The sequence below is a fragment of the Pezoporus occidentalis genome, unplaced genomic scaffold, assembly GCF_034315485.1.
Source record: "Pezoporus occidentalis ecotype Australia unplaced genomic scaffold, CSIRO_AGI_Poc_V1 ctg75, whole genome shotgun sequence".
NCBI classification, from domain to species: Eukaryota; Metazoa; Chordata; class Aves; order Psittaciformes; family Psittacidae; genus Pezoporus; species Pezoporus occidentalis.
This window is the reverse complement of record NW_026916104.1, coordinates 1,871,177-1,896,281: the sequence shown is the minus strand read 5'-3', so window position 1 is coordinate 1,896,281 and position 25,105 is coordinate 1,871,177. Positions and strand designations below refer to the sequence as shown.

The window sequence follows — 25,105 nt, the reverse complement described above, 5'->3', positions numbered from 1 at the left end:
AAAGATTATAAATATAAATTATAAATATTTTTTACCTTGTTGTCCTCTGTCTTCATAAAACTAGAGGGCAAAGAAGAGGAACAAAGAGTTATTCTGATTTGGAACAAGAAGAGAAATAGCTGACCACAAACTTATTTCTTGCATATCAGAAAAGCTACCAATACATAATGCATTAAAAGACAGGTATATATATTTCACTCATCTTCAAATTTAAAGAGTAAGAAAACCATAATTTTTCTTGCATTTTAAAAACGTGTGTCTCCTTGAACAATGCTAACTAAAGGATTAGAAATTTGATTGCTGGAAGGGCAGGTTTCTGGGTCATTGACTATTGTGAATTAGAGTTGCAGCCTTTTCATTTTTGTTGGGGTTTGTTTGCTGGTTTATGAGTTGGGTTTTTCAAGCACTGAAAGGGTGCCTTTTTTATTTATTCATTTAATCCTTTAACAATAATATGTTGGTTCTGTTTACATGTGCATAGCTTTGTATGATGCCATCCCTTTCTGTTGTTACTAAAAGCACACAGAGGAAATCTGGAACATGCTAATGCCCAAAAATATGTGCCTCTGCAGGTGAATGCCTTCTAGCGTTTTAATTTATTGGCAGGTTCGTCTTGGTCTCATCCTTGTTGAACATTTTTATCCGTATTATAAAATTCTTTTCTTGGTTTTGGTACTTGTTTTCAATCAGAGTCCTCCAAAACAAACAAACAAAAAAAAATTTGTTTGCAGTATTGGTACATAACCTGGTTTAAGTTGGCTCGTAGCAATCACAGTGGATATTTTGTTGACTTCTCATTTTCTTCTTTTTCTCAGTAACATTCCCCCACCATTTTCAGAGAGCTGTCACAGACGTATGTCCACTAAAGATTATGCAGTGGCAGTTCTGTTTCGGGTTTTAAAATAGGTTATTATTCCTCTGAACTCACTGCTTTGAGCAGAAGAAGATGCGTTATGCCCTGAAATGCTTTAATTTGGGGAGCACTGCTTTTTGAATGTAGACTTTGAGGATTACTTTTTACCTAATTCATTTGTGCTGACTCTGATGTCTCCTGATGTACTGTGGGACATACAGTGCTGCCAGAGAGCAAAATTTGTGTGGGAAAGCAATAGGCCCAAGTAATGATAAGAGCAAAGAGAAAAGGGGGAAAAAGAAAAGTATGCTTCTGTAGGTTTTGTATTGCCCTTATCCTTCTTTAAAGTGGATAACTATACCACTGTTTCATTTATTAATCTGACAGCGTACCTGTCTGTGCGTAAAGGGTTCAGATACTAGGAAATCAGTAAAATAAGTATCAGCAAGTTTAAAGTCCTATTTGCTAATCTGAGTAACTGTGCCTACTAGCACTACACAGTGAAATTAAGAGATTAAATAAAATTAAAAAAGAAAGAAAGACATCACTACATGAGCCACCTCATACTATCCAGGGATTGTAGAAGCAGTCTGAGTTATAATGGTGTAAAACAAAATAATAATCAGGAGTTAAAATGGTGTAAAATAAAAGCATGACTCGAGTTCACTGTGCATGCAAGTCCAAAGGAACCAAACATATGTCTGTAGGATTTATCTGAAAAATACTGTACTTAAAATATTTCATGTTGATGAAAGTATACTCAAAATAATAATAAAAATCCAAACAACCTGGCATTTGTGAAGATGTGAAGAACAGAAAACATCAGTAAGGGGTATTTGGAAATATATTAAGCATGGGGATACTTCAGCTACCACAGAAATATTGGCAGGTAATGATTCAGCACAGGAAATTAGTACATAACCTCTACTTCTGCAGGAGGTAATACCTGAAGGCGGTATCTGAACTTCTTTGTGTCCAACCAGGGTAATATATTAATATCTGAAATTATTCAAATATATGCAGATGTTTCACAAGTAGCAAAATAATTCTCAATGTAAAAGTGATGATACATATTTCATCCCTGACACTGCTATGCATGGCGAACTTGCATCCAATCATTTCAGCCCCTTCCACATAGAAGAAACTTTCCCTAAATGTCTGCAAAGCAAATGCCTTCTGAAAACTCTCCTAAAAATTCCACTCTTCCATCGGCCGCTAACATGCTGAAGCCGTATCTGTAAGACTGACTAATACAGCCATATTGTTTCCATGTCCTCCCCATATGTGTGTCTGCAGCCATCTGTTGTCTCTTGGCTTACATTGCTAAATCCTTTAGAGAAGCGGGTTTTCTTCTGTATGTTTGTATGGCACCCAGCAGAGCAAGGTCTTGGTCCTGATGAGGGCCCATGAGTGATACAGTCAAATAATAGATAAGCCAAATTACTACATGAAATAATTCGAATTTTGTGTTCAATTCCACTATATGCAATTCATTGTGCAGAAACAGTGTTTTCTAGTTTAAATGTCAGCGTATGCTGTGGACTGTTCTGTGGCTGACATAGATCATAAAAGGATTATAGGAGTGTCAACCAACATTCAGCTGGTTCAAGATTAAAAGGTATTGTATTTGGTGGTAATATAAATCTTGTATTTAATTGTTAGGTTCAAAAATGAAAGCTGAGTAACTTCGCACAAAATGGAAGCAGTAGCCACTGCTATGTACTCCAGCAAAATTTGCATAAAATCAAATGAGAAAGCAATTTATGCCATGCATCTGAATCTTGTTTGACATGTAAAATGCTGCTGATTTCCAAAAGGTATATTCTGTGTATATTTCCTGAATAAGCACTTAAATACTGGTAACTCTTATCAACTCCCTGGCTTCAGGATTTCCATGTATGAATCTCATTTTCCCATTATTTTCCTCATCAGAGTTATTTTCTAATTTATCCTGCCAATTTGCCAGGAGCTCAGGGGATGTTTCCTTTATGTTCTTCTTTTGAATACTGAAATGTGACTGGGCAAATTAATACAGGAAAAGTAGCTGTTAACAAAAAAAGTGCAAGAAATCCCTGATCTGAAAATCTGTGTAGTCTTGGAGAGTATTTCGGGCAGCACCATTACGTGTTTATGTCATGACATGCCTTTTTCATTACACTTTAGCTGACCTATCATTCACCAGCATCAGACAACATACCAGATATAGACTGGTCTTTTTCTCTGACACAGTTCTGTCACTTTTTGTGTTATGTTTTAAATTTCAGCACTATTGCTTAAACACCTTAAATACCTGTAAACACTCTTCTCTTTGAAGATAGTTTCTTTTCCACTGTACTTAACATTTGGTAGTGCTGCCAAGTTAATTCATATTCAGGATTCAGCTTTAAGATGGAGTTTTGCTATTCGAGGTGTTCCTGAATGAAGTGTTTGCATATATATTGTAAGCTTTTCACAGCAGAGTTTACTCTTCCTTCATGCATAAAACAGACAAAATACATTTTTTCTTTCATTTCCTAAGCAGTAAGACTGAAAACTAAATGGTATTATGAAAGAATGATGTTACAGTCCTGATTTTGTGAGTTCGTGTCCCTGTTTTCCATACGTCTGTGTTAAACTACATGTCACGTATTTTGGAGAAAATTTGTTTAAACTGATAAAAACAAGGTTGATAAAGAGTGGTTTCTTCTAAAACTGTGTTTCTTCAGACTTTGGCTTGTGTATGGTGCTATATTCCAGTGCCCTTATCATGTCCGCAACCCTTATTGCAGCTTGTAAAGCGAACAGCTGTAAAAGAGTAGGATTGCAATGTCAAAACTGTAAAACTTTCTATAATCTGTTCTTGAATGTGCTAACCATCTTCAGCTAGTCAAAGCTGCTTTTCTGAAACAGTAAAATTTGATGAAAAACAGGATATGGTGGCGGCATGGCTGATCTCATTATCAGCTCAGGAGAGAGCAAAGGATATAAAAAATTTACTTCCATAGCTGTCTTTGTAAAGGTGAGAAGATAGATGAAAGGAAAGGTAATAAAAAGGGAAGAGCGAGCTTTGGACAAATGGAAAGCACCAGAACTGTATAGATTGGTGGAAAAAATAGCAGAGAAATGGCAAATAATTAATCATAAAGCAATTAGTTTTCGTGTCAAAAGAAAATAGGAAGTGTAACAATGTAAGCAAAGTTCTGGATGTGGCTAAGAAGACAAATACGAGAAACATAAATGTAAGAAGTCAAGTGTTTTGCAGATTAAGTCTTGCCACAGTAAGGAAAATAGTTGGAGAAGTGTATATGGAGGTATTCAAATAGAGTCTTGCTTTGACTTGAGGCATAAATACTGTACCTGCGTCATATTGTTAGTGAAATGTAAATCAGTGTGGCATCACAAATCATATGCTTCCTTTTCATTCTCCAATTCAAGATGTTACTGATTATCTGTAAAGCTCTACATCATCTGGAATGTTGAAGGTGTAGAAAAGTTTTCTGAGGACCCTGGGACTAAAGTTTCAGAAAGTATCATTAAGTTGATTTTCTGCAAGATTGCATCATTAAATTTGCATATCTTGGTCTCCTACGTCTGATGCATGGGATTCCTTTGATTTTCTGCTTGATTTGTTTTTTCTTCCTCATAATGCAGCTCCCAATATTAGAAAATATTAAGATTATATGCTTTATAGGTTGTTTGATAAGTTGACATAGATATTTTTATTTTGGTTAGTAACTTAAATGATTTACTTTCATTTTGTGGTCAACGAGTTAACCTTTGAGTTAGCATTGGCAAAATGAGTTTGAATCACTGTTCACGTGTTTCTGGTACTGTGTGTCAGATCAGCTGAAAGGTCAGTTTCTCAAGGAAGCATAGACCATACTGGTTTTCTCTTGACTTACATTTGGGCTGTTCAAAGAATTTCTAAGTCTCTGTTCATGCATAAGACAGATCAGATCAGCACTATAATTTGTAAACAAAATAAAAATGGTATCCAGGGTACTTGTTTTCTCAGCACAGTGGAACACTAAAGTTGGCACTTAGAGAAAAGCACAGTGGATACTGTCTGTACAAGCATTGAGAGCATCTGCACAGTGATGGCTATAAATCAGTTGTTTCATCTATTACTGCTAAAGAATTTGACTTTAGAGTAATGAAAGAAAAAGTCCTTGTTTTTCTGAGGGGTTTTGTGATTTTGCTGCTTACCTGTACAAAACATTAAAACATTCGTAGTTTGCAGAACATATTTAAAAAGATGGTGTGAAAAAATTAGTCTCAGAAATGTTGATTAGAAGATACCTCTGCTCAAGCTGCTATTTGGAGCAGGATAATCCCTAACATTGGATCAGGCCAGTGGCTTTGAATAGATACTCTACCACTTCTGTGAGCGGCTTCTTCCAGTGCTGCACTGCTCTTCTAATAGATTAGTTTCCTAATGACCAGTTTGAACCTCCCAAGGAGAAATTTTGGGCCATGGTCTCTTCTATACTGTTTGGTCCTGCTGAGAAGAGTTTTATTACATGATCTGTGAAGCTCCATCTAGCTGCAGGCTCCCAGCAGATTCCCTTAGGCTCTTCTTTGCCAAAATAAACAAGCTCAGCTTCCTCAGCCTCTCCATTAGACCTGTAACCGTCATAGTAGCCTTGCACTGGACCCCCTCCAGTTTCTCAACATCCTTCTTGAACTGGAGACCCAAAACATTATTCCAGGTGAGGGCTCACAAGCACAGAGTAGGTAAGGGTAATGACTTTCCTGGATCTGCTGACGACATTCCTCCTAATATAGCCCATTGCACTGTTTACATTATTTGTGGTAAGAGAACCTTATTAGTTTATAAACAATTCAGCAGCCACTGTAACCTCTAAATCCTTTTCAGCAGGCCTGAAACATAGCAAGTTCCTTCCGTGTCTGCACTGGTGCACTGGGCTTTTTCTCCTCAGGTGCAGAATTTTGCACTTACTGAAGTCTCTAAAACAGAAACCTCAAAATGTTTCTCTTGCCTAGGCTTCCAGTGTCTCATGGTGCTTCTCAATTGAAGTTCTACCAATCAGCACTGCAGCCACACCTCCCGATTTTGCCTCATCTGAAAATCTACTGAGTGTACATTCTGTCACTTCATATGGGCTGTTGATGAAGATACTGAGCAGTATCTTCATAGCAGTCCATTAGTTACTGTGCTCATTTCCAATCACCATCTGGACATCAAGTCACTGACTATTCTTTGAGCTTAGGGGTGTGACCAGTTTTCAGCCTCCCTAAAATCCTTTTGTTCAGCCCATACTTTGTCATATTATCAATGATGATGCTTTTGGAAATGTGCCAAAAGCCTAATTAAAGTAAAAATATATTGCATTCACTGCTCCCCTTTCATCTGCATGGCATATCATTTGATCATGGTGAGCAAGCAGATTGGTCAAGCATGATCTGCTCTTCGTAAATCCTTGTTGACTTTTCTCGATTATTGTCTTGTCCTTTACATGTTGGAAATTGATTCCAAGAGGACATGCTCCACGATTTTTCCAAGGACTAAGGTGAGGCCAACAGTTTTATCATTTCTTAGATCCTCCTTCTCTTTTTTCTTTAATATGGATGTAAAATTAACCTTTCTCCAGTCATCAAGGATGTCCTGTAATAGCAGTGATTTTTCATGATCACCAGTGGTGTTGCAATCACATTGTCAGCATTTTCAGCACTCGTGGATGTGACGATTCCTTGTGGCCCCATGTATTTGAACACATACTGCTTCTTCAGGTATTCACAGAACTGTTTTCCCCACCCCACCCCTTTAGACATTCCTCTCCTTCCCAAACTGTACATTAAGAGATCTGGGAGCAGACTTAGCCAAAAAATCAAGAGGCAAAAATGGTATTGAGGGCTGCAGGCTTTTCTGTGTCATCCATCATTATCTTATCTCCCCTGTTATGCAGCAGACAGTGTTTTCTTTGAACCTCCTTTTGTTGTTCTAGTCCTTGTAAAATCTCTTCTTGTTCCCTTTACTGTCCCCCATTATTTTAGCTCCAGATGGGTTTTGTTCTTCCTAGTTTTGTTCCTGTGCCCGAACAATGATTATGTGCTTTGTTTCCTGTCATTGTCTCCACATATGTGCTCTCCATTTCCACCATTTCCATCTCCATATGTGCTTTTCCCATTTTAGCTCATTAAGAAGCTCCTTACTCAGCCAAGTGGACCTTCTGCATATTTTGTATGTGCTGCTTTCTCATGCATTTCTGGGTTAGATCTCCTTCCTATGGCAGTCCTCTGCACTAAGCAACTGTTACAAAGATGTTATTCCCCTTCTTTTCTAGGTATACCTGTTCTCTAAGTCATCTTTCCTCATCAAAGTGGTTGCCACAAGCAAAACAGTGGAAGCTTAGCTAGTGCTAACAAATATGCACCCATGTGTGGCTTACTGGATACATCTGCTAATGTCCAGGCTTTTTTTCCCTTTGCTATAGGATTAGAGAGAAACACTGCCAGGAATCCAGTCCACCAGGAGCCCTGCATTCACTTTTGAACTGAAATGGCTTTATATCACTGTATCATTGGTGTATGCATGAATAAACATGAAAAAAGTCAGAACATTAGGTGACCCCAGTCATTTGGCAACACCACAAATGGAAGGTCCATGCAGGCAAGAAACCTCCTGAGCTGATGAGTCTGCTGGAAGAGTCACCAAACTCTCACTATCACTCACCACCTTCTCTTGTTAGCACTCTGATATGGTGTCCAGCCTGAATTCTTCCCCTGAGGGAACTTGTTCTCCCCCTGTGCTGCCTGGGCTCTGCACCACTGCTGCCCTAACTCCCAAGGTACCAGTTCCCACCCTCTTAGGAGTGCATGCCTTCTTCCCACTCCATCTTGCCTCAGTTGCACCTTCCCTTTCAGTTGTATAAGCTTTTACACCTTAACAGATCCTGTCAATCACCTGTTTGCCATCCCTCATGCAATACAACACATTTGCCTTTTCTTGCAGGGCTTTACCTGCTGCTGCAGCAACTGCAACAGAGCAAACCTTCCACCAGGGAGGTTGTGCTCAGGGTGCAGAGAGGTTGCCACAGCACTGCAAGTGACAGCAGGGGCAGGACTTATATCTTGTAGCAAGTCATCACCATCTGAGTGTTGTCTTCTTATGCAAACAGCACATCTGGGTCTTCCATGTGTCAAACGCCATGTTGGCTGTCTTGCTTATTTGCACATCCCACTGGCAGCACTCCTTGGTGCCCTTCCTGAGGGTGCCAAATAAGTCAGGAACTCCAAATGCATTTGCATAGCTTTGTGCAAGATTTCCCACTTGGCAGGAAAGCCTCCTTTGGCACCTCCTTTGTGAGTGCTGGGTCTGCTGAATGTTTCTGCTCCCCATTCTGGATCCTAATGAGCTAAAAGAACAGTGGATGTAGTTTACTCAGCAGCCATCTCATTTGCCAAATGAAGAGGTTAGTTTCAGATTCTATTCAAGTGGACAGAGCTGTCCAAAAGCATTTTAAGATCAATTTACTGCACTTTTCATCCATGAATGAGAAAAAAATAGTCGGGGAAACATGTTTCATATTCACTTGTAGGAGATAAACTGGGTTTCAATTACTGGCTAATGATTTTAGAATTTGATTATGTTATTTTATAGTAAAATACTCAAATACTGATGCCTTTCCCTGCCTTACAGCTGCGCTTGTGGTGGAGTGGTAATTTAAAATTTACGGTAGATTATTTTTGCAGTCACTAGCTGTATGTGCTGGGAGCAGGTTTTCTGCAGGGACATTGCTTGAATAGAAATATCAATGCAGATATGTTTGTATAGGCTGTGACAGAACTGCAGACTTTTGCCAGCCTGGATGTGGTTCTGGGCAACCTGGTCTAGTTCAAGATGTCCCTGCTCATTGCAGGGGGGGTGGATTAGATGACCTTTGAAGGTCCCTTCTAACCCAGACTATGCTGAGATTCTATAAACAAAGTTACTCATTGAGCAACTATAAATTTGCAACATAAAATGGCTTACATGGTCAAAGTGTAAAATAAGGTGAGAGTATATTAACATAAGGAAATAGCAAAGAAAAAATTTTCTGCAGATTGTAAGTGGGAAGAAAAAGTGTGAAGGGAAGAAGGTGGTCTTGCAAAATGCTATTGTTAAATTTCTTTCTATTTATCAATTGATTTTGTATATATGCTGCATTGGTACAAAGTTTCCTTTGCTTAGATCTCACTCAGTTTCTGAGGAGGTTAAGGTAACCTTTAAATCAAGATTGATTCATTCTTTACTCTTGCTGATCAGCTTTAGATTTTTTTTCATTTGAAACATAATTCACACTCTAACGTTCAACAAGACTACATTGGAACTGCAAAACTCCTAAGAAAATTGAGAGACTAAACAGTTATTTTTCTTTTATCTGAATATCTTGAATTCAGTTGCATACTTAAACAAAAAACTGCTTAATACGGTTTGTGACTAAGCTCTGAGGGAACTTTTCCAAAGGAGTGCTGAACTTTCTCTGCAGAATAGTTTTCAAAGTCAAGACTGGATGCATTTCTAAATCACCAAACAAAGGAGTTCAAAGAGGAATTCGTAGCTGAGGTAGTGCCCATTGCTTAGATAGGGCATGTGGCTAGATCATAATGTTTCTCCTCAGCCCTAAAATCAAAAATATTTTTTAATTCATGTTTTAAATTACTCAATGCTTTTAAATATAACATGATTTAGAGTAATCACTTATGGTACATGAGTTTTCACCTGAACATTACATAAGACCCATAGAAGTGCAGGTTTTTCATGCAGCTAGAGCATGATACGAAAGTAAATATGCCAAAATACTTGGCAGTAATGCATCCTTGAGGTATGGCATTAGGTCTCATGAAATACATGTTTTGAAATAATAATAAAAATAATAATTCTGAGGTTTCAGAGGAATTGCTGTGGAAATTATTCTGCCAGAAATAAGTTTTCTCATTTGGTGAGTTTTTTACCACCATTGCTGTGGTACTGTGTTTGCACAAGCAAAACCAGGTAGCTAATCTGTCAAATAAATACAAATTGTCTTGGGTCCATGTAGACAGATTTTTATTTGACTCTTTAGAAGGAAAAAGAGTAGTCTTAGCAAACACTGAAACATTAAAACTAAACCTTGTTATTGCCATGAAATGACAAAAGAATATAAAATTATTTTAAGAAATACAGTTGGAAGGTGATTCTCTTTATTTCCATAATTTTCTCAAGAACCAAGGAATAGGAAAAATTAAAAGATATCTAAGCAAGTCAGGGGTTAGCTTACCACTTTTACTGTGTATTATAGAAAGTCGGGGGCGGGGGAGGGAGTTAATGCTAATAATCTGTTAATTGTAGGAGGAGGAATTGGAGGCCCAGATTTCATTCCTACAAGGACAACTAAACGACTTGGAAGCCATGTGCAAATACTGTGCAAAGATGATGAACACACATCTTGGTAAGTGCAGTACTCTCTATTAACCTCTAAATCTTTATGAAGGCTCTTTTCATGTTTGTATTAGAACAAAAATAGTATTTATGTAATACAGTACCTAGTATTTTATAAGCCATGAAGAAGATTGAACTGATACATACTCAGTTTTCTGTTAATGCTGCTAACCACTGTGTGAAACTATGCTGTCATAGTTTCAAACTTGGGAGTATGATATCCACTGATGATGCTAAAAAAATCATAGAGGCATTGGCATAGATGCCCTGTCTGTTTCTAAGACTTTTTGTATTGTAAGGAATGTTGTGGAGAGCACAGCAGTCCCAGAATGATACTTGATGGATGCAGTGATAATTATATAAAATTAATACACTTTCATTAAATGTAGCATCTTCACAGTGTATGACTGTTTCTCTACCAGGAGGAATATAGTAAGATACAAGTCAATACACTGGGAAAAGAACCAGCAAAGACTCCAGCCTAAAATTTGATATAGATATTGTGAAGCCTAATCAGAGAAAGTAAACAAAAAGCTTCAATCACTTCAGGTGTGAATATGCGCAGATGTGCTTTGATAAGAGCAGTACTTTTAAACTGTATTGAACCCCACTCCAAAATTTAGTATATTTAATTGTGTGAAAAAGCATTGTTGCTAAGAAATCAGGGTTCAACTGCAGTAATTTTAAGGTTTCTTTACGGCCTGCAACAGTTAAACAAAATAAATACAAATTTAATCTTTCAGTGGATAGAATTAAGTATATGATACCTAAGTTTGCCAGGTCAAAAAGATCAGATGTGAAAGCCATTATACTTGTATTTTCATTTTCTTTTTTGTGGGTGTTTTAGTAGCCACTGTTATGAGCCTAGGTAAAGCTATAAATATTGTGTTATTTGAAAGTTTGAAATCACAGCCTTCAAAAACTGAGTGTAAACCTCTAACCCCAGCAGCTTTAGTCTGATATATTGTATTGCTTCTGTGAGGGTGCCATAACAATAATGAGTCTAGAAGCAAGCAAAAGGGATAAATTATGAGCTACTGAAATGATGGGGAAAAGATTACTGTGTCAAGAAGAAACACTGAAGATTCCTTCCTTTAGGAAAGAAGAGTGTTTAGCAGGGGTATCAGTTCAAGTACAAGCATAGGTATTTCACCAGCTACAGCTCTGGACTAGAGTTCAGAGTAAAACCAGACAGAGATACTGGGAATAGTCTGTCTTTGGGTGTTGGATCCATGAAGTGAAAGCAGAGGATTTGTGGTAATATCCAGGTGTTGAATTCTTTTTCCCAGATATGTTAGAAACAGAAACATTTAGTCTAGTAGTCTCCAGTAGTCTCCTGAGAGCATTGTGAAGCCATTTGTTACCCCCTCAAGACAAGGAATTCCCTATCCACCTGTGGCTGCAGTATGTACCATGGCACTTCTGCAGTGCTCTCAGAGACTTCCAGCCTAGTTCCTTCTAAGTCCCACTATTTATATTTCTTCACAATATTCCTGCATGTCTTGTCAACATCATGGGCTATTAACTTTGTAAATTTGGGTTACACTAATGTGTTTAAGTCATATATAGTTTAACAGTTATGCATGATAAACAGAGCACAGGGGAGACTGAGATCCCACCAGCTTTCACAGCTTCTGTAGCAAACTGATGAGATTAGGTATCCCCAAATCAGGCAGTAGATGATCCATGGGAAGGCAGGAAAAAAACACCAGGATTTCTGCTGGTCTGACCTGTGCAAAATCCCTTCTGAGCTGAAGTCTGTCCATCACATTCATCTGAGCAGCACATGCCGGCAGGCTGTCCAAGAAAATGGATTTTCTGTAGCCCCGCAGAACACCCCTTGAGGTTTATCTCCAGTGTCCATCCACTGCTCAGGGCTTTGGAGAAGAGCAGCAAGATAAACCTTGGAGCAAATCTCTTCACTTCTGGGTTAAGGGAAAAGTTAGCAAGGGCTGCTACTGCACCTGGTCTAATTCTCCCCCAGGTGTCTCTTACCCATGAAAATCGCTTCGTTTGAGAGACTGCAGAGCAGATAATGTTGAGTTATATGACTCTGCTTGTCATCTGCCTTGACGCTTAACTTCAAGGATATTGCTTCTTCCTGTGAGGCTGAATTTTTCTGACTTCATCACTCAGCTTTTGGCTCTTGTATCATTCCTGATAGCAAGGTTGAAAATCCCCATTTAACTTACCTATACACGGTCATTAAGTAGTCTCTCAACACTGTCTTTGCTAGGTAGAACACTTTAAGATTCATTTCCTACAAGCTGCTTTTTGGATCTGATAAATTTTGTGGTCTTCCTTTGAATTCTTCAGGGTTTTCATGCGCCTTTTGAAGTGGCTTAATCAGATCAAGATACGCTGTATCAGCACTGGACTCAACAAAGTGGTTACTTAGCAAACAGAAGGTCATCTCTACTCTTATGCAGCATTCCTCTTTTTAAACATTTTTAACACAGTGTCACATTAGTGCTCTTTGATGCAGTGATAGATTGCGGTGATAATCCGTTATGACCTTTACAATTTGATGAAACAGTTTTTTAAACAGAGGGTTTAACCTGTAGGTAAATCAGGAAAAGTTTATTTTTGTGTGTTTTCCTTGCATTTCATCATATTAAAATTCACTTCTTTTCATTTGGCTTTTTAGCTGAATACTTCAGGTAACTCTGCAATATAGTCTGTTTTATTCTACCACTCAAACTGCAGATTTAGCCATTGTTCTGGTGTCCTCAACATAAAAAGGACATGGAACTGTTGGAACAAGTCCAGAGGAGGCCACGAGGATGATCAGGGGACTGGAGCACCTCCCGTATGAAGACAGGCTGAGAAAGTTGGGGCTGTTCAGCTTGGAGAAGAGAAGGCTGCATGGAGACCTCATAGCAGCCTTCCAGTATCTGAAGGGGGCCTATAGGGATGCTGGGGAGGGACTCTTCATTAGGGACTGTAGTGATAGGACAAGGGATAACGGGTTAAAACTTAAACAGGGGGAGTTTAGGTTGGATATAAGGAAGAAATTCTTTCCTGTTCGGGTGGTGAGGCACTGGAATGGGTTACCCAGGGAGGTTGTGAATGCTCCATCCCTGGTGGTGTTCAAGACCAGGTTGGACAGAGCCTTGGGTGACATGGTTTAGTGTGAGGTGTCCCTGCCCATGGCAGGGGGGTTGGAACTTGATGATCTTAAGGTCCTTTCCAACCCTAACTATTCTATGATTCTATGATTCTGTGATTCTATAATCATACATCTAACAGTTGTCAAAATTATTGATAAAAATAAATGGATAGGTAGAATTTGAGGAGCCTTCCAGAGCTAACTCCTTTAACAAAGAGTTATACAACATTTTTAAGAAATACCAGTAAGTTGGGTTTTAGTTTAAGGCCTGCCTTTTAAATTTTATAAAGTTTAAGATTATTATTTTCAAAAAATTTTTTTTAGGTTGACATTTTAAGCAGGATTTTTCAGACTTTACTCAACCCGTGTTCTTTTTCCTGTATTGACCACATTATACTTGCAGGTTACTTCTTAATAAAATAATATTTGTTTAAGTTTATAACAGTGCACATCCAGTGACCATTCACAACAGAATTATTTAACAGGCACTATAAATCTGGATGTAAAACAAGTACAGAATGTTCTTTTTGCAGTTTCCAGTGAGACAATTCAGAAATTTTTGGCTGTCTTTTCTCCGGTCCTTTCCCTTACCAGGGGCGTCCTGATGACAGTCAGGTGCATTTACTTCATGACAGAAAGGACATGTATTTTAGCTGAGAAGTGTCAAAATGACCACAAAGTCATCTATTCTGTTTTGAATCCCTAGTAATTAATAACATTTTTATATCAAATCCAGTCATACAGAGTATATTTTTATATGATGCCTTTTTAGAAAATAATTTTGTTTAATTAAAAATATCTTCTCTTTGCTCTATAATGATATCTTTTTTTACCAAGAGCATTTCTATAGGTTTCAGCAGGTATCTGCTAATACTGTATTTTCTTTGCATAAAGCATGAGGAAAGAGATCAGGTTTTATAATTTGTTCATATATTCAAAGATGCTTTCATTAAATGTTTATCTCCTTCCGTAAATAAACCACACTGTGTACCACATGGCAACGACATAATTAACTGCTTGTAATATCAGGGGATGTTACCATGGGAATGAATGATGGTTCCGAAATATTGCTGCTTAGTGCTATATGTAGAAATTAGAAATAGGTTTTTGATTATTAAAATGGAGGAAAGTCATTCAGTGATTTTTGTCTCATTTTTAGGGCTGTTCGTTAGAAATAGATATGATTTTCTTCCCCTTCTTCCTTAACCACTGAAGAGCTGCTAAGGTGGAATGCCTCTTAATGCCTCCAAGGACAATTACTGAAATTTTTATGTGTAAAATAGCCAAGGATAAAGCAGATTTCACTTCTGTTCCTACCTCTTTTCAAAGCTTGACATGCCTTTCAAAAAATACCAAAAAAAATACTGTGTTTAATTTTTCCATTAATGAAATTAAGATACAGCAAATCTTAGAAGCCTGTCCTGAGGCTTTGTTCTCAGTATAAATGCAGAATATTACTTTGCTAATAGTGAGAGACTATAGTTGCCACAGCTATTGCTGCTCCAGATACATTTTCTTGATGTTGCTTTTTCACATGCACTGGCCAATTTTAGGAAATAATACTGTCCCTGGTGTATTCTGTAGTATGGTAATGTTCTTCAGCATTTTTCTTTCTGATAGCACACATAAAAACCTTAAGGCTCAATGATTCAGAAAGCCATAATATACCAGTTAAGTACTGCAGTATTATAACCTGCCAAAATGTTATTTACTTTTTGAAGAATTTTGATTGTTTCCTCCTTTCTTTCACTGTGTGGAAAGAAAGGCATCAAGTGCATTCAGAAGAAGATTTTCCCTGATAAATGAGACTTCTGTCTGATGCCTTAGAGCAGGTCATGAATAATTTTTCTGAGACACATGCACCCTAATATCAATCACAGGGCTCCACAGTATCTGCTGGAAGTCTCCACTCTTGTCCTTCATATTTGACATAGAACTGAGTTTGACCTATTAGTTCAGCACGAAGTCAGTCTGGAGGATCTCAAAGAGCAAATCCTTATGTCTCAGGCTCAAGCCAATACAGCACTGTTAAATGGCAGTTCAAGTGACACCGGTTAATGACACTGCCATCTGACACCATCTGTTATTCTAGGATCTTCAGGGCTTGGGCCATGTCAGCACTGGCCCAGCATTAAAGCACAGCCTCCTAAAAAAAATAAATTGAGACCCTGGGGAAGTAACAGTCCTCCACAGGCAAGTACTAATATGAGAGATTGTGAAAGTGTTTATGAGGTTAGCAGGTTTTTTCCGGACAGAAAAGTGCTACATTTTAAAATGTCTTCTGCTTATAAGGGACAGGAACCAATCCATCACTGTTCTCTAGGACAGTAGAACCTACCATTTGTTTCCAACAGAGCAGAGTTTCAGACCTCCAAGTGTGTGAAAGTTTACCAAATATTACACATGTAGTTTGTACAGGAAGTCCTTTTCATAAGAGGCAATTTAAAGGAACATTGGTTCAGTATTAACTTGGATATGGGGATCTTTATATAGAAACTATTCTTTTTTGATGGGCAATTTATCAGGTTATGAAAGTAGAGAAACTAAGGTCATTCCACGCTTGCTTTTGCTTAAGGGCAGCAGTATGTAAATGAACAGGTTGCTTCCCCAGCCCACTGAGACTCAGAAGCAATTTAGCTTTCTCACAGCATAGAGCCTCAGCTAATAAGCCCTGTGGACTCATACCGGCACTGCACAGTTAGCTCACAGGGTTCTGCACAGCAGCCTAGAAATATGTGCAAAGGTACCCAATTACAGAGAAGAAACATAAGTCTGCCCAGTTTTATTAACTTCATACCGGTACTGCTGAACTCGAGCAAGCTGCTACAGAGATACTCAGGTGGGTCTTAGAAATATGTTGCTCAATATCCAGATTTTAAAATCATATTGTCTTGGAGGCAACATTGCAAATACCTCTCTGCTGTCACCCACATCCAGTAATTTTATTCTTAAGCATGATGGCTTTGCTAAGCCAAAGGAAATAAATCCTTCTCTGAGCTACCCATATATAGGGCTGGGTAGGTTGTTCTTTCGGTGCATTTTCTAATATGACTACTGCTATCTGTAATATGGTGCTATGTCCTTCAGAAGGAGGAATACTGGAAAGTACATCTCTGCCCCTCCAGTGTGGATTGTCTTATTTACAAAATGCCCAGAAGTTATGGCATCACAGTAACACAAAAATGAAAGCTAGTCTTGGGAGAGCCCTTTGGGTGGAATCACAGGATGTATCCCTGCCACAGCCATCAGGCACTGCTGGCAGTTTTAAGTTTCACTTACACTTACTGCCTGGCATCTCCCACACAAACATTATTATTTAAAAGCCACCTTTTCACTGTGATTATTGCAAACACCATGAGCAAGGATGGAAAAATATAAAAATAGCAGAATAAAAACTTACAGGATGTAGTTGCTAGCATAATTACAGTTATTTTGTGAAATAGAATCTTTAAAGGCTTAATTAGACTAACTTCATCCATCCCAATTTTAACAGTCAATGCAACCGTTACAAGGATGCATTTCATTATAAGGATCATTTACACTGAGGAAGGGAGAGGAGAAAGTTGACTTAATTACTAATTATTTAGGGGCTGATATATTGCCCAGTATAGATCTGGATGCAGTACTTGTTAAATGTATGCAAGATAGTTCTAGATTATTGTTCTATGTATTATGGTGAGAAGAAAAGTTATGACATTTTTGTAAGGCTAAAATGAAATGGAAATTATTTCACAGTTCAAATGAAATACTTTAGCATTTGTTGAGGAAGTAAGTGGATTAAATGAGTTCTCTTATGCTTGGGGAATAAATAAAATAATCCATAGTTTATAAACCCGGTGTGATTAGAAAGGCTGTTAAGTAAGAAAAAGCCACATCTAACACAGCCCTGTGAGTCTAAAACTAAGGAGAATGTTCTTTTGGTCAAGAATAATAATGTAAAATAACCTATAAAACCAGCTTATTAATAAAGAACATTAACAAATCTATTAAACCAAATGTATGAATGGTTCCTGGGAAACAAGTATTTGTTGTATAACATGCCTTTCAGACTCTTGCTTCTGGTCATGCTATATATATATATATATATATATATATCTGTAGGAAGAATAAAACTGTATTTCTTCATGCCCCATGAATTTTAACCACCTTTTTGTCACTTGAGGGTAACTCTTGAGGTCAAAACACACAGTTCAACTGATAAAGAGCTACTTACTGTGCCAGTCCTGAAAGTCCAGCCATGGTAGGAACCTACAGATGCTTTCATCCCAGTAGTCTGGATGAAAATGAGATTAAAATAATGAAGTTTACGCACCCCATCATTACCTTGTTAACAGCTTCCTCTGCAACTTTCAGTGAATTCCTGTTACAATATTTACTCCCATTGGCCTCTCATTCCTTCCATTTATGTAGTGAATATCCTCTGCTGCTGACAGCCACTGACAACCCACCCTTTTCTTCCCAGCATCTCTTAGACATTGCCTTCTCTTCTGATATCAGCTTTAGAGGAATAAAACCTTGTCAGAAGCTAAAATCTGGCAGGGCCAAATTGTTAATTTCCCCTTTATTTCTATAACAGTCTTTGGCATTACTATAGCTGAACCTTACCATAGCCACTGGTTTGCTTATTATTATATTCTTTAAGGTCTACCTTTAATTTAAATTATATAGCTATGGTATATATATGGTTTGTGATAACGAACCAGGTGAGCAGGAACATATATGTTACTTTTCTTTCACTCTTCACTCTTCGTTGAGCTTTTCACAGTTGCCCATCATATTTAGAACACATGGCATCGTTAGAGGATGTGTTGTTGAGTAGCACAAAACTACTCAAATGATCCCAGACAACAACTGTTTTCACTGAAGGGGACTGCAGTAGGTAGAAGGACTAGGTGACATGGAAAAGTCTCCATCTTCAGAACCGAGCAGCAGCAGCGTGACTCTAAACTGTACAGAGGTAGCAAACAGAAAATCAGTTCATTTATCAAATCTGTGCAAGCCATTTGAAAGTGCAGGAACAAAATTAAGGCAGAGGAAAATGGCTTTCCTTTAACATGCATTTCTAATTATTTTTATTAATGTAGCTGTAACCACATTTCCCTGCTTGGGTTGACTTGCCTTTCAGTTACAATCCAGGCACAAATCCAGCACTACTGTCAGTAATCCACTCCTAAGGACTTCTGGATAAGTGGTACAAATATGTCACAGGGCTTGCAGTATCTTTTTGTTTATTTTCAAGCCACTTTAAGTCAAAGTCTCTTCTAAGAGGCAAAACAGTTTCATGTGCAAGTCCAGATACTACTGAATAGTTCAATTCATTTATTTCTGGCATCCATGTTCTCAGGCAGTGAAACAGAAACTGCAGTCTTCTTACCCAACACCCAGATACTCTCCATGGATACTTTAGGAGTCTTTAATAGCACAATGCTGATTCTAGGAGTACAGCCACCTCTCCTCACAGCATGTTTGACCCTACTGTGTTCTTCTATGCAGTATGTTAGAGACAAGTTTGTGATGAACAGAGAGAACATAATTAATAGACTGAGATTTTTTCGATGAAGGAATAACCACAAGGTTATCATTAAAGTCTGAAAAATTGCCAAAAAAAAAGTTACACAATACATGTGAGCAATTAACACAAAATAGTTTGAATGATGCAGTGAGGTTTATAAGTCGGCCCCATTCCCTGTCCTTCTTTAATGGAGATGGCACTTCAAGCGTCTGCTAGATCAACCTGTGTCCTTAAAGAGAACTAGAAAGTCTGATCCGTAATTTGTGGATATAAATTGAAAGCTCCTGTTTTAAACTATGTATTGCTTCCTAATAAAGAGTAGCGTTTAGTTCTTATGCTTTAGATTTTCTTCCAGGCTAGCATATCTGTAGGAAACGTACAATTTACCTAAGCAGCAGCCACAATAATTATGCCAGTAACATGTATTGGATGTACATGTTATCTCCTGTGTCAGTATCAGTTTTCTTCATTGATGTTCAGTTCACCTCAGAAGAAAGAACTATCCAAGGTTGGATAGATACCCAAATATCATGGGTACTCCATAGATTTTAATCTGAAATAAGTTGCAGCATCTTTTTTTTCTGAATGGTAGCAGAATTTCACCAGAGTCATAGCACAGAAAACTGAATGTTATGGTTATTAACCAGGTAGATATTTAAATAATTTAATATTGATGTACCTGATCCAAAATGCAGAAGTTGTCTGAGGAGTTAATGTACATTCTTTGACCCTCAGCCTTTCAAGAATAAAATATGCAACCATAGCCTTTTATAATACAGTCTATACAGTGGAAGAGAGCATAAAATGCAACAGGGTATGCTTCATTTAACATACATAAATAACAAGGTGCATAATGTTTAACATCACATGAGTTTCTCCACACAGGTCAAATACTCAAGCTAACTGGAATGAAATAATTTGTATGCCTAATTGTTTCCAAAAGTCCTCAACATAAGCAATTAGGTTGACAGAACAGTAGAAACTAGTAACTGTAACAGTATTTTTCATACAGACAAGGAAAACTGAACAGTGGTCAGTTAAAGGATAATACATGGTGGTACATTCAGAAGTATTTATTAACACAGGTTGAGATAGCATCATAATTCTAGACTGGATAAAATGATCTGATAGAAAACTTTAAAAACAGGTTTCACAGTTTGTTGTCATTTATTCTATATATGGCATGCATCATAGAAAATCCCTTAAGAATGTTTTGAATGGCATTTCAGACATTTACGAATGTTTGCTTTCAAAACGCTCAATCTGTCAAGGCTTTTATGTCATATTTACTGCAGTGGTATTTGAGTAAATAATTCTGCTTGTAAAATCAGGAACACTTGGAATGAATTCAGCCGTACAAGGAGAAAACCTCGTATTTTCAAAATCCCTACATGATATACAGTAACTGTCTTTTACACAACTGTAGCAATTTTAAGGTGTAATGTCTGCAACCTATTCCAGTATGAAGCATAGAATTACAGAATCATTCAGGTTGGAAAGGACTTTTAAGTCCAAGGGTAAACCTAGCATTGCCAAGTCCACCACTAAACCATGCCCTTAAGTACCACATCTACACGTCTTTTAAATAGCTCCAAGGATGGTGACTCAACCAGTTCCCTGGGCAGCCTGATCCAGTGCTTGGGAGCCCTTTGGGTGCAGGCATCTTTTCTGATATCTGATGTAAACCTCCCCTGATACAACCTGAAGGCCATTTCCTCTTGTCCTATGGTCTGTTACTTGGGAGAAGAGATCAACACCCACCAGAATCATTTAGATCACAAGGAAGTGAAAATTTATAGTTTCCCCTTAGGAAAAGTTTCAATTTCTTATGGCTATTAAGTTTGTCACTTCTGCAGAATAAATTTGCTTTTGCTTGTCACTTCACACCAGAGTAATTTTTCTTTTTCTAGTGAATGTAAAAAGCAACAGGAAGAGAGCAATTCTGGAAGAGGAAAGAGGAGGAAAAAACTTGCTTTGAACTGTAAGAAAAATATGTTGCTTGGAAGTTCTCAGAGGCTGGTGGTGTTCACAGTCATGGGTAAAGACCTCTAGTGAGCAGAATGGAGATGCGGGAATATGGAGCACATAAAACGATAGCTACTGCACAGATGTCATTTGTATTAACAGTGATCAGTACTGTACATTCGTGTAAGGAGTGTGGGGTGATAAAGTCTTAAGGAGGACCCGGGTAACTATAGACCGGTCAGCCTCACCTCCATCCCTGGGAAAGTGATGGAACACCTTGTCCTTGGTGCCATCTTAAAGCATATCAAGGATAAGAGGGTTATGAGGGGCAGTCAACATGGCTTCACCAAAATCATGTTTGACCAATCTCTTAGCCTTTTATGAGGAAATAACACTGGATGGATGATGGCAGAGGATGTGGTCTACCTTGACTTCAGCAAAGCCTTTGACACAGTCTCCCACAGCATCCTCACGGCTAAATTGAGGAAGTGTGGTCTGGATGATCAGGTAGTGAGGTGGACTGTGAACTGTGAAGGAGAGAAGCCAGAGAGTTGTAGTCTATGGGCGGAGTCTAGTTGGAGGCCTGTAACTAGTGGAGTGCCTCAAGGGTCAGTACTGGGACCGGTATTATTTAATATATTCATGATTTAGATGAGGGAATTGAGTGTTCTATCAGCAAGTTTGCTGATGACACTAAGCTGGGAGGAGTGGCTGGCACGCCAGAAGGCTGTGCTGCCATCCAGCGAGACCTGGACAGGCTGGAGAGTTGGGCAGGGAATAACGGGATGAAATATAACAAGGGAAAGTGTAGAGTCCTGCATCTGGGCAGGAACAACACCAGGTTCCAGTATAGGTTGGGGAATGACCTGTTAGAGAGCAGTGTAGGGGAGAGGGACCTGGGGGTCCTAGTGGACGACAGGATGACCATGAGCCAACACTGTGCCCTTGTGGCTAAGAAGGCCAATGGCATCCTGGGATCACAGGTCGAGAGAGGTCCTCCTTCCCCTCTACTCTGCCCTGGTGAGACCCCATCTGGAATATTGTGTCCAGTTCTGGGCCCCTCAGTTCAAGAAGGACAGGGAGCTGCTGGAGAGAGTCCAGCGCAGGGCAACCAAGATGATTAAGGGAGTGGAGCATCTCCCTTATGAGGAAAGACTGAGGGAGCTGGGTCTCTATAGTTTAGAGAAGAGGAGACTGAGGGGTGACCTTATAAGTGTCTATAAATATAGAAAGGGGGAGTGTCACGATGATGGAGCCAGGCTCTACTCAGTGGCAAACAATGATAGGACAAGGGGTAATGGGTGCAAACTGGAACACAAGAGGTTCCACTTAAACTTGAGAAGAAATTTCTTCTCAGTGAGGGTGACGGAACACTGGAACAGGCTGCCCAGGGAGGTTGTGGAGTCTCCTTCCCTGGAGACATTCAAAGCCCGCCTGGACACATTCCTGTGTAACGTTATCTAAATTGGACTAGATGATCTTTTGAGGTCCCTTCCAATCTCCAGCATACTGTGATACTGTGATACTGTGTGATCACCATGAGGGCCAAAATGACCCCAAAAAAATTAGCCCTCATAGGAAGGTCAAACTCTGTCACCTACCACTATGGGAGGCACAATGCCTATGTTCTTTTATATTCTCTTTGAAAGCACAGGACATCTGGGAATACACTCTTGTCTTGGTACTGCCATGGACATAAGGTATATCTTAAACGTACTTTGGTTGTCATGTGCAAATTAGAGTTGATAGTTAATCATTATCTTGCCTTTCAGCAAGGGATGGACAAAACAGTTTCATGACCCTACCAACTTCATTTTCTGTACATCAGTGATTCTGTGCATTGCCATGAGTTGATGGTTGGTGACTTTTTACCACATATTTCTCTGATGTCACAAGCATTACCACGCATTAAATATTGATAAAGTGCCGTGGCTCCACAGGAGACATGAATCAGAAGTCAGTACTATATAAATACATAATTTATATTAAAAAATATTTAAAGAATGTGATACTTCACAAAGAATTTAATACTTGAGATTAAGATCTTTAAATTTTTTAACACTCAAATGTTGCTGAGTGATGCATTTAATTGTTAATTGTTTAATGCATAATTGTTAGAGTTGACATTCACAATGAGATAGATAATAGAAAGTTTGGCTACTTAGTGATGTTGCCTTCATGAACACTGAGATCACAGACTGCATTGTTTGAGAAGGAAATTTAACTCCTTGTATTTGTATTTTTAACGCTAGCAAGGAAATGCAGTATTTGAAACATCCTGAGCTGCATTATTAATATCACTACAGTGCAGTCTTCCTAGAAAGACCGCAAACCACTGTTAATTTCTAGATTTTCTGTGCAATTCTAAGGAGAGAGCACATTTTCCTGCTCAGTCAGATCAAGTTCAGGTAGGAACCAAGTATTTGTTGTGAAAAGAAAGAAAAATTGATTTTCAGAAGCTAAATTCCCAGTCCATCTTTCCAGCTCTCTAATGTTGGTGAAAAAGCAGCCTTGCTGTCTGTGCAGAAGATGTTGGAATCATTTTCTGTAAACCGTGATTGCGTAAACATGATCATACAGAAGGACTGGAATATGAAACCGGAGAGTTGACTTTGATTTGACATCTCTGAGAACCTTGGAATTGTTTTGTTTTCTTTCTTTTGAAAAAGAAAGAGGTGAAGTAATACACTCAGTTCTACCTTGCTTACTTACTGCTGCCTACATTGGTAATGAGAAAGCACTTTTGCATTCTGAGCTTGAGCTGTCTTCTCAGTAGTGGAAAGCAAGGGTGAAAAAAGTCAGCATGATTCTGGCACTGTTGATTGTTCACAAGTCATTGATCTGGAACTAGTAGTAGAAAGGCAGCATTCATAATAAAGCTTGCAGCTATTTCAGGTTAGCTTCTCTCAGCAGAAATCATCTTCCTGGAAAGGCCCCACAGAGACTGGCTTAAAATAGATACCATTAGGAAAGAGATGCCCTGCAAAAAAGCAGTGGTACTGAGGAAAACAACCTAAGGAGCTTAAAGTTATTCCTGGATTCAGTTTCCTCCACCTCCACTATCACTACCTGCTGTCATGTCAGGATAATGTTAGGTCCATGTTGTGCCTTCATCCTTCTGGGCCGTAGCTCTTCCTATCTCCTGCTTCTCTGGTGGAAGGGAAAAGGTACAGGTCTGTCTTCTAGATGGACAGACGTGAAGGGATCGCTACTTGACACGTTGTTTTTTCTGTGTTTTGTAGAAGAGAAGAACAAGAATGCAATCATTTGCATGTTACTCTCTGTAGTTATAAATGGCTTTAAAATATGTAGAGGCAGCTGATCATAGTCTCTCTGAGGAAGTAGTTATTGATTTACTGATCTAATATCTATAAAACTTAAATGAATCTGCTCATTTGACAGTAAAAATTAATTCTAATCAATTATATAAAATGCATCCCTTGGGCTGTGAGTCCTGTTTGAGGGCAGCATAATAGTAGGTAATGTTGCTGACTTCTGAAGAGAACAACTTGGTTTACAGCTCCAGTATTTCTGAGGCTTAGTCAAGAATACAGTTAGGGTATGGCAGTTCATTTTGTGAAACTTAGAGGTCTGTTAGAACTGTGTTGAAACAAATCCAGAATCATGTAATGGCTGTCTGGGATCTCCTACATCTCACAGCAGTGCTCCCACCAGCAGATGACAGGTTGCAAAATTCACCTTTTATTTTCCTCTGGTAAGAACTCCACTGAAACAGAAATATTTTCTTTGTCTGCAGAAAGCATTTGGCAACTAAATGAAATGTTGACAAAAGAAAAAAAAAAAAGCAAAAAAGGTAGCCAGAAATATTTGACCTTAGTCTCATTCTTCTAAGTACCATAGGATTTTGTTAACTTTTGAATGACAACAGCTATCCCAACAAGATATATATAGCAGAGAATCCAACTGTATTCAGCTTTGAATAATCCAGAAATCATGTAATCAGTTTGTTTGATTAATTGTATCAGTGTTTGTTTTACAGGTATGAAGGTGTTTTCAGTTCCTAATTGACATATGAGGGGGTTTGTGTTTTTTTTTAAATAGGTATGAAAATAATAGTTAAAGCTGTGAGGTATTGATGAGCATCAGGCAATGAAAAAAAAGTCAATATCTAGCCAATTCATTTGTATAGATAAAGCACAGTAACATCTCCTGTGATATAAGAAAAATTAAATTATACATCTCAGCTTAATGTAAACGTCCTTCAGCTGAGCGATATCATATCAAATATGCTTCCTAGTACTCTTA

General features: G+C 38.4%; 1 protein-coding gene across 6 annotated transcripts in view; it reads left to right on the top strand.

The window, feature by feature from the left end:
• The window catches only part of TBC1D5 (TBC1 domain family member 5), a 257,561-nt gene that overhangs the window by 217,022 nt on the left and 15,434 nt on the right, over positions 1-25,105 (top strand). For 3 of the 6 annotated variants that reach the window (XM_062602061.1, XM_062602059.1, XM_062602058.1), the window contains 2 exons: positions 6,331-6,363; positions 10,164-10,263. In XM_062602061.1, coding sequence (XP_062458045.1) covers positions 6,331-6,363; positions 10,164-10,263 — 133 coding nt within the window. The remainder of the gene's footprint in view (positions 1-6,330; positions 6,364-10,163; positions 10,264-25,105) is intronic. The other 3 variants (XM_062602060.1, XM_062602062.1, XM_062602063.1) reach the window with 1 other exon arrangement.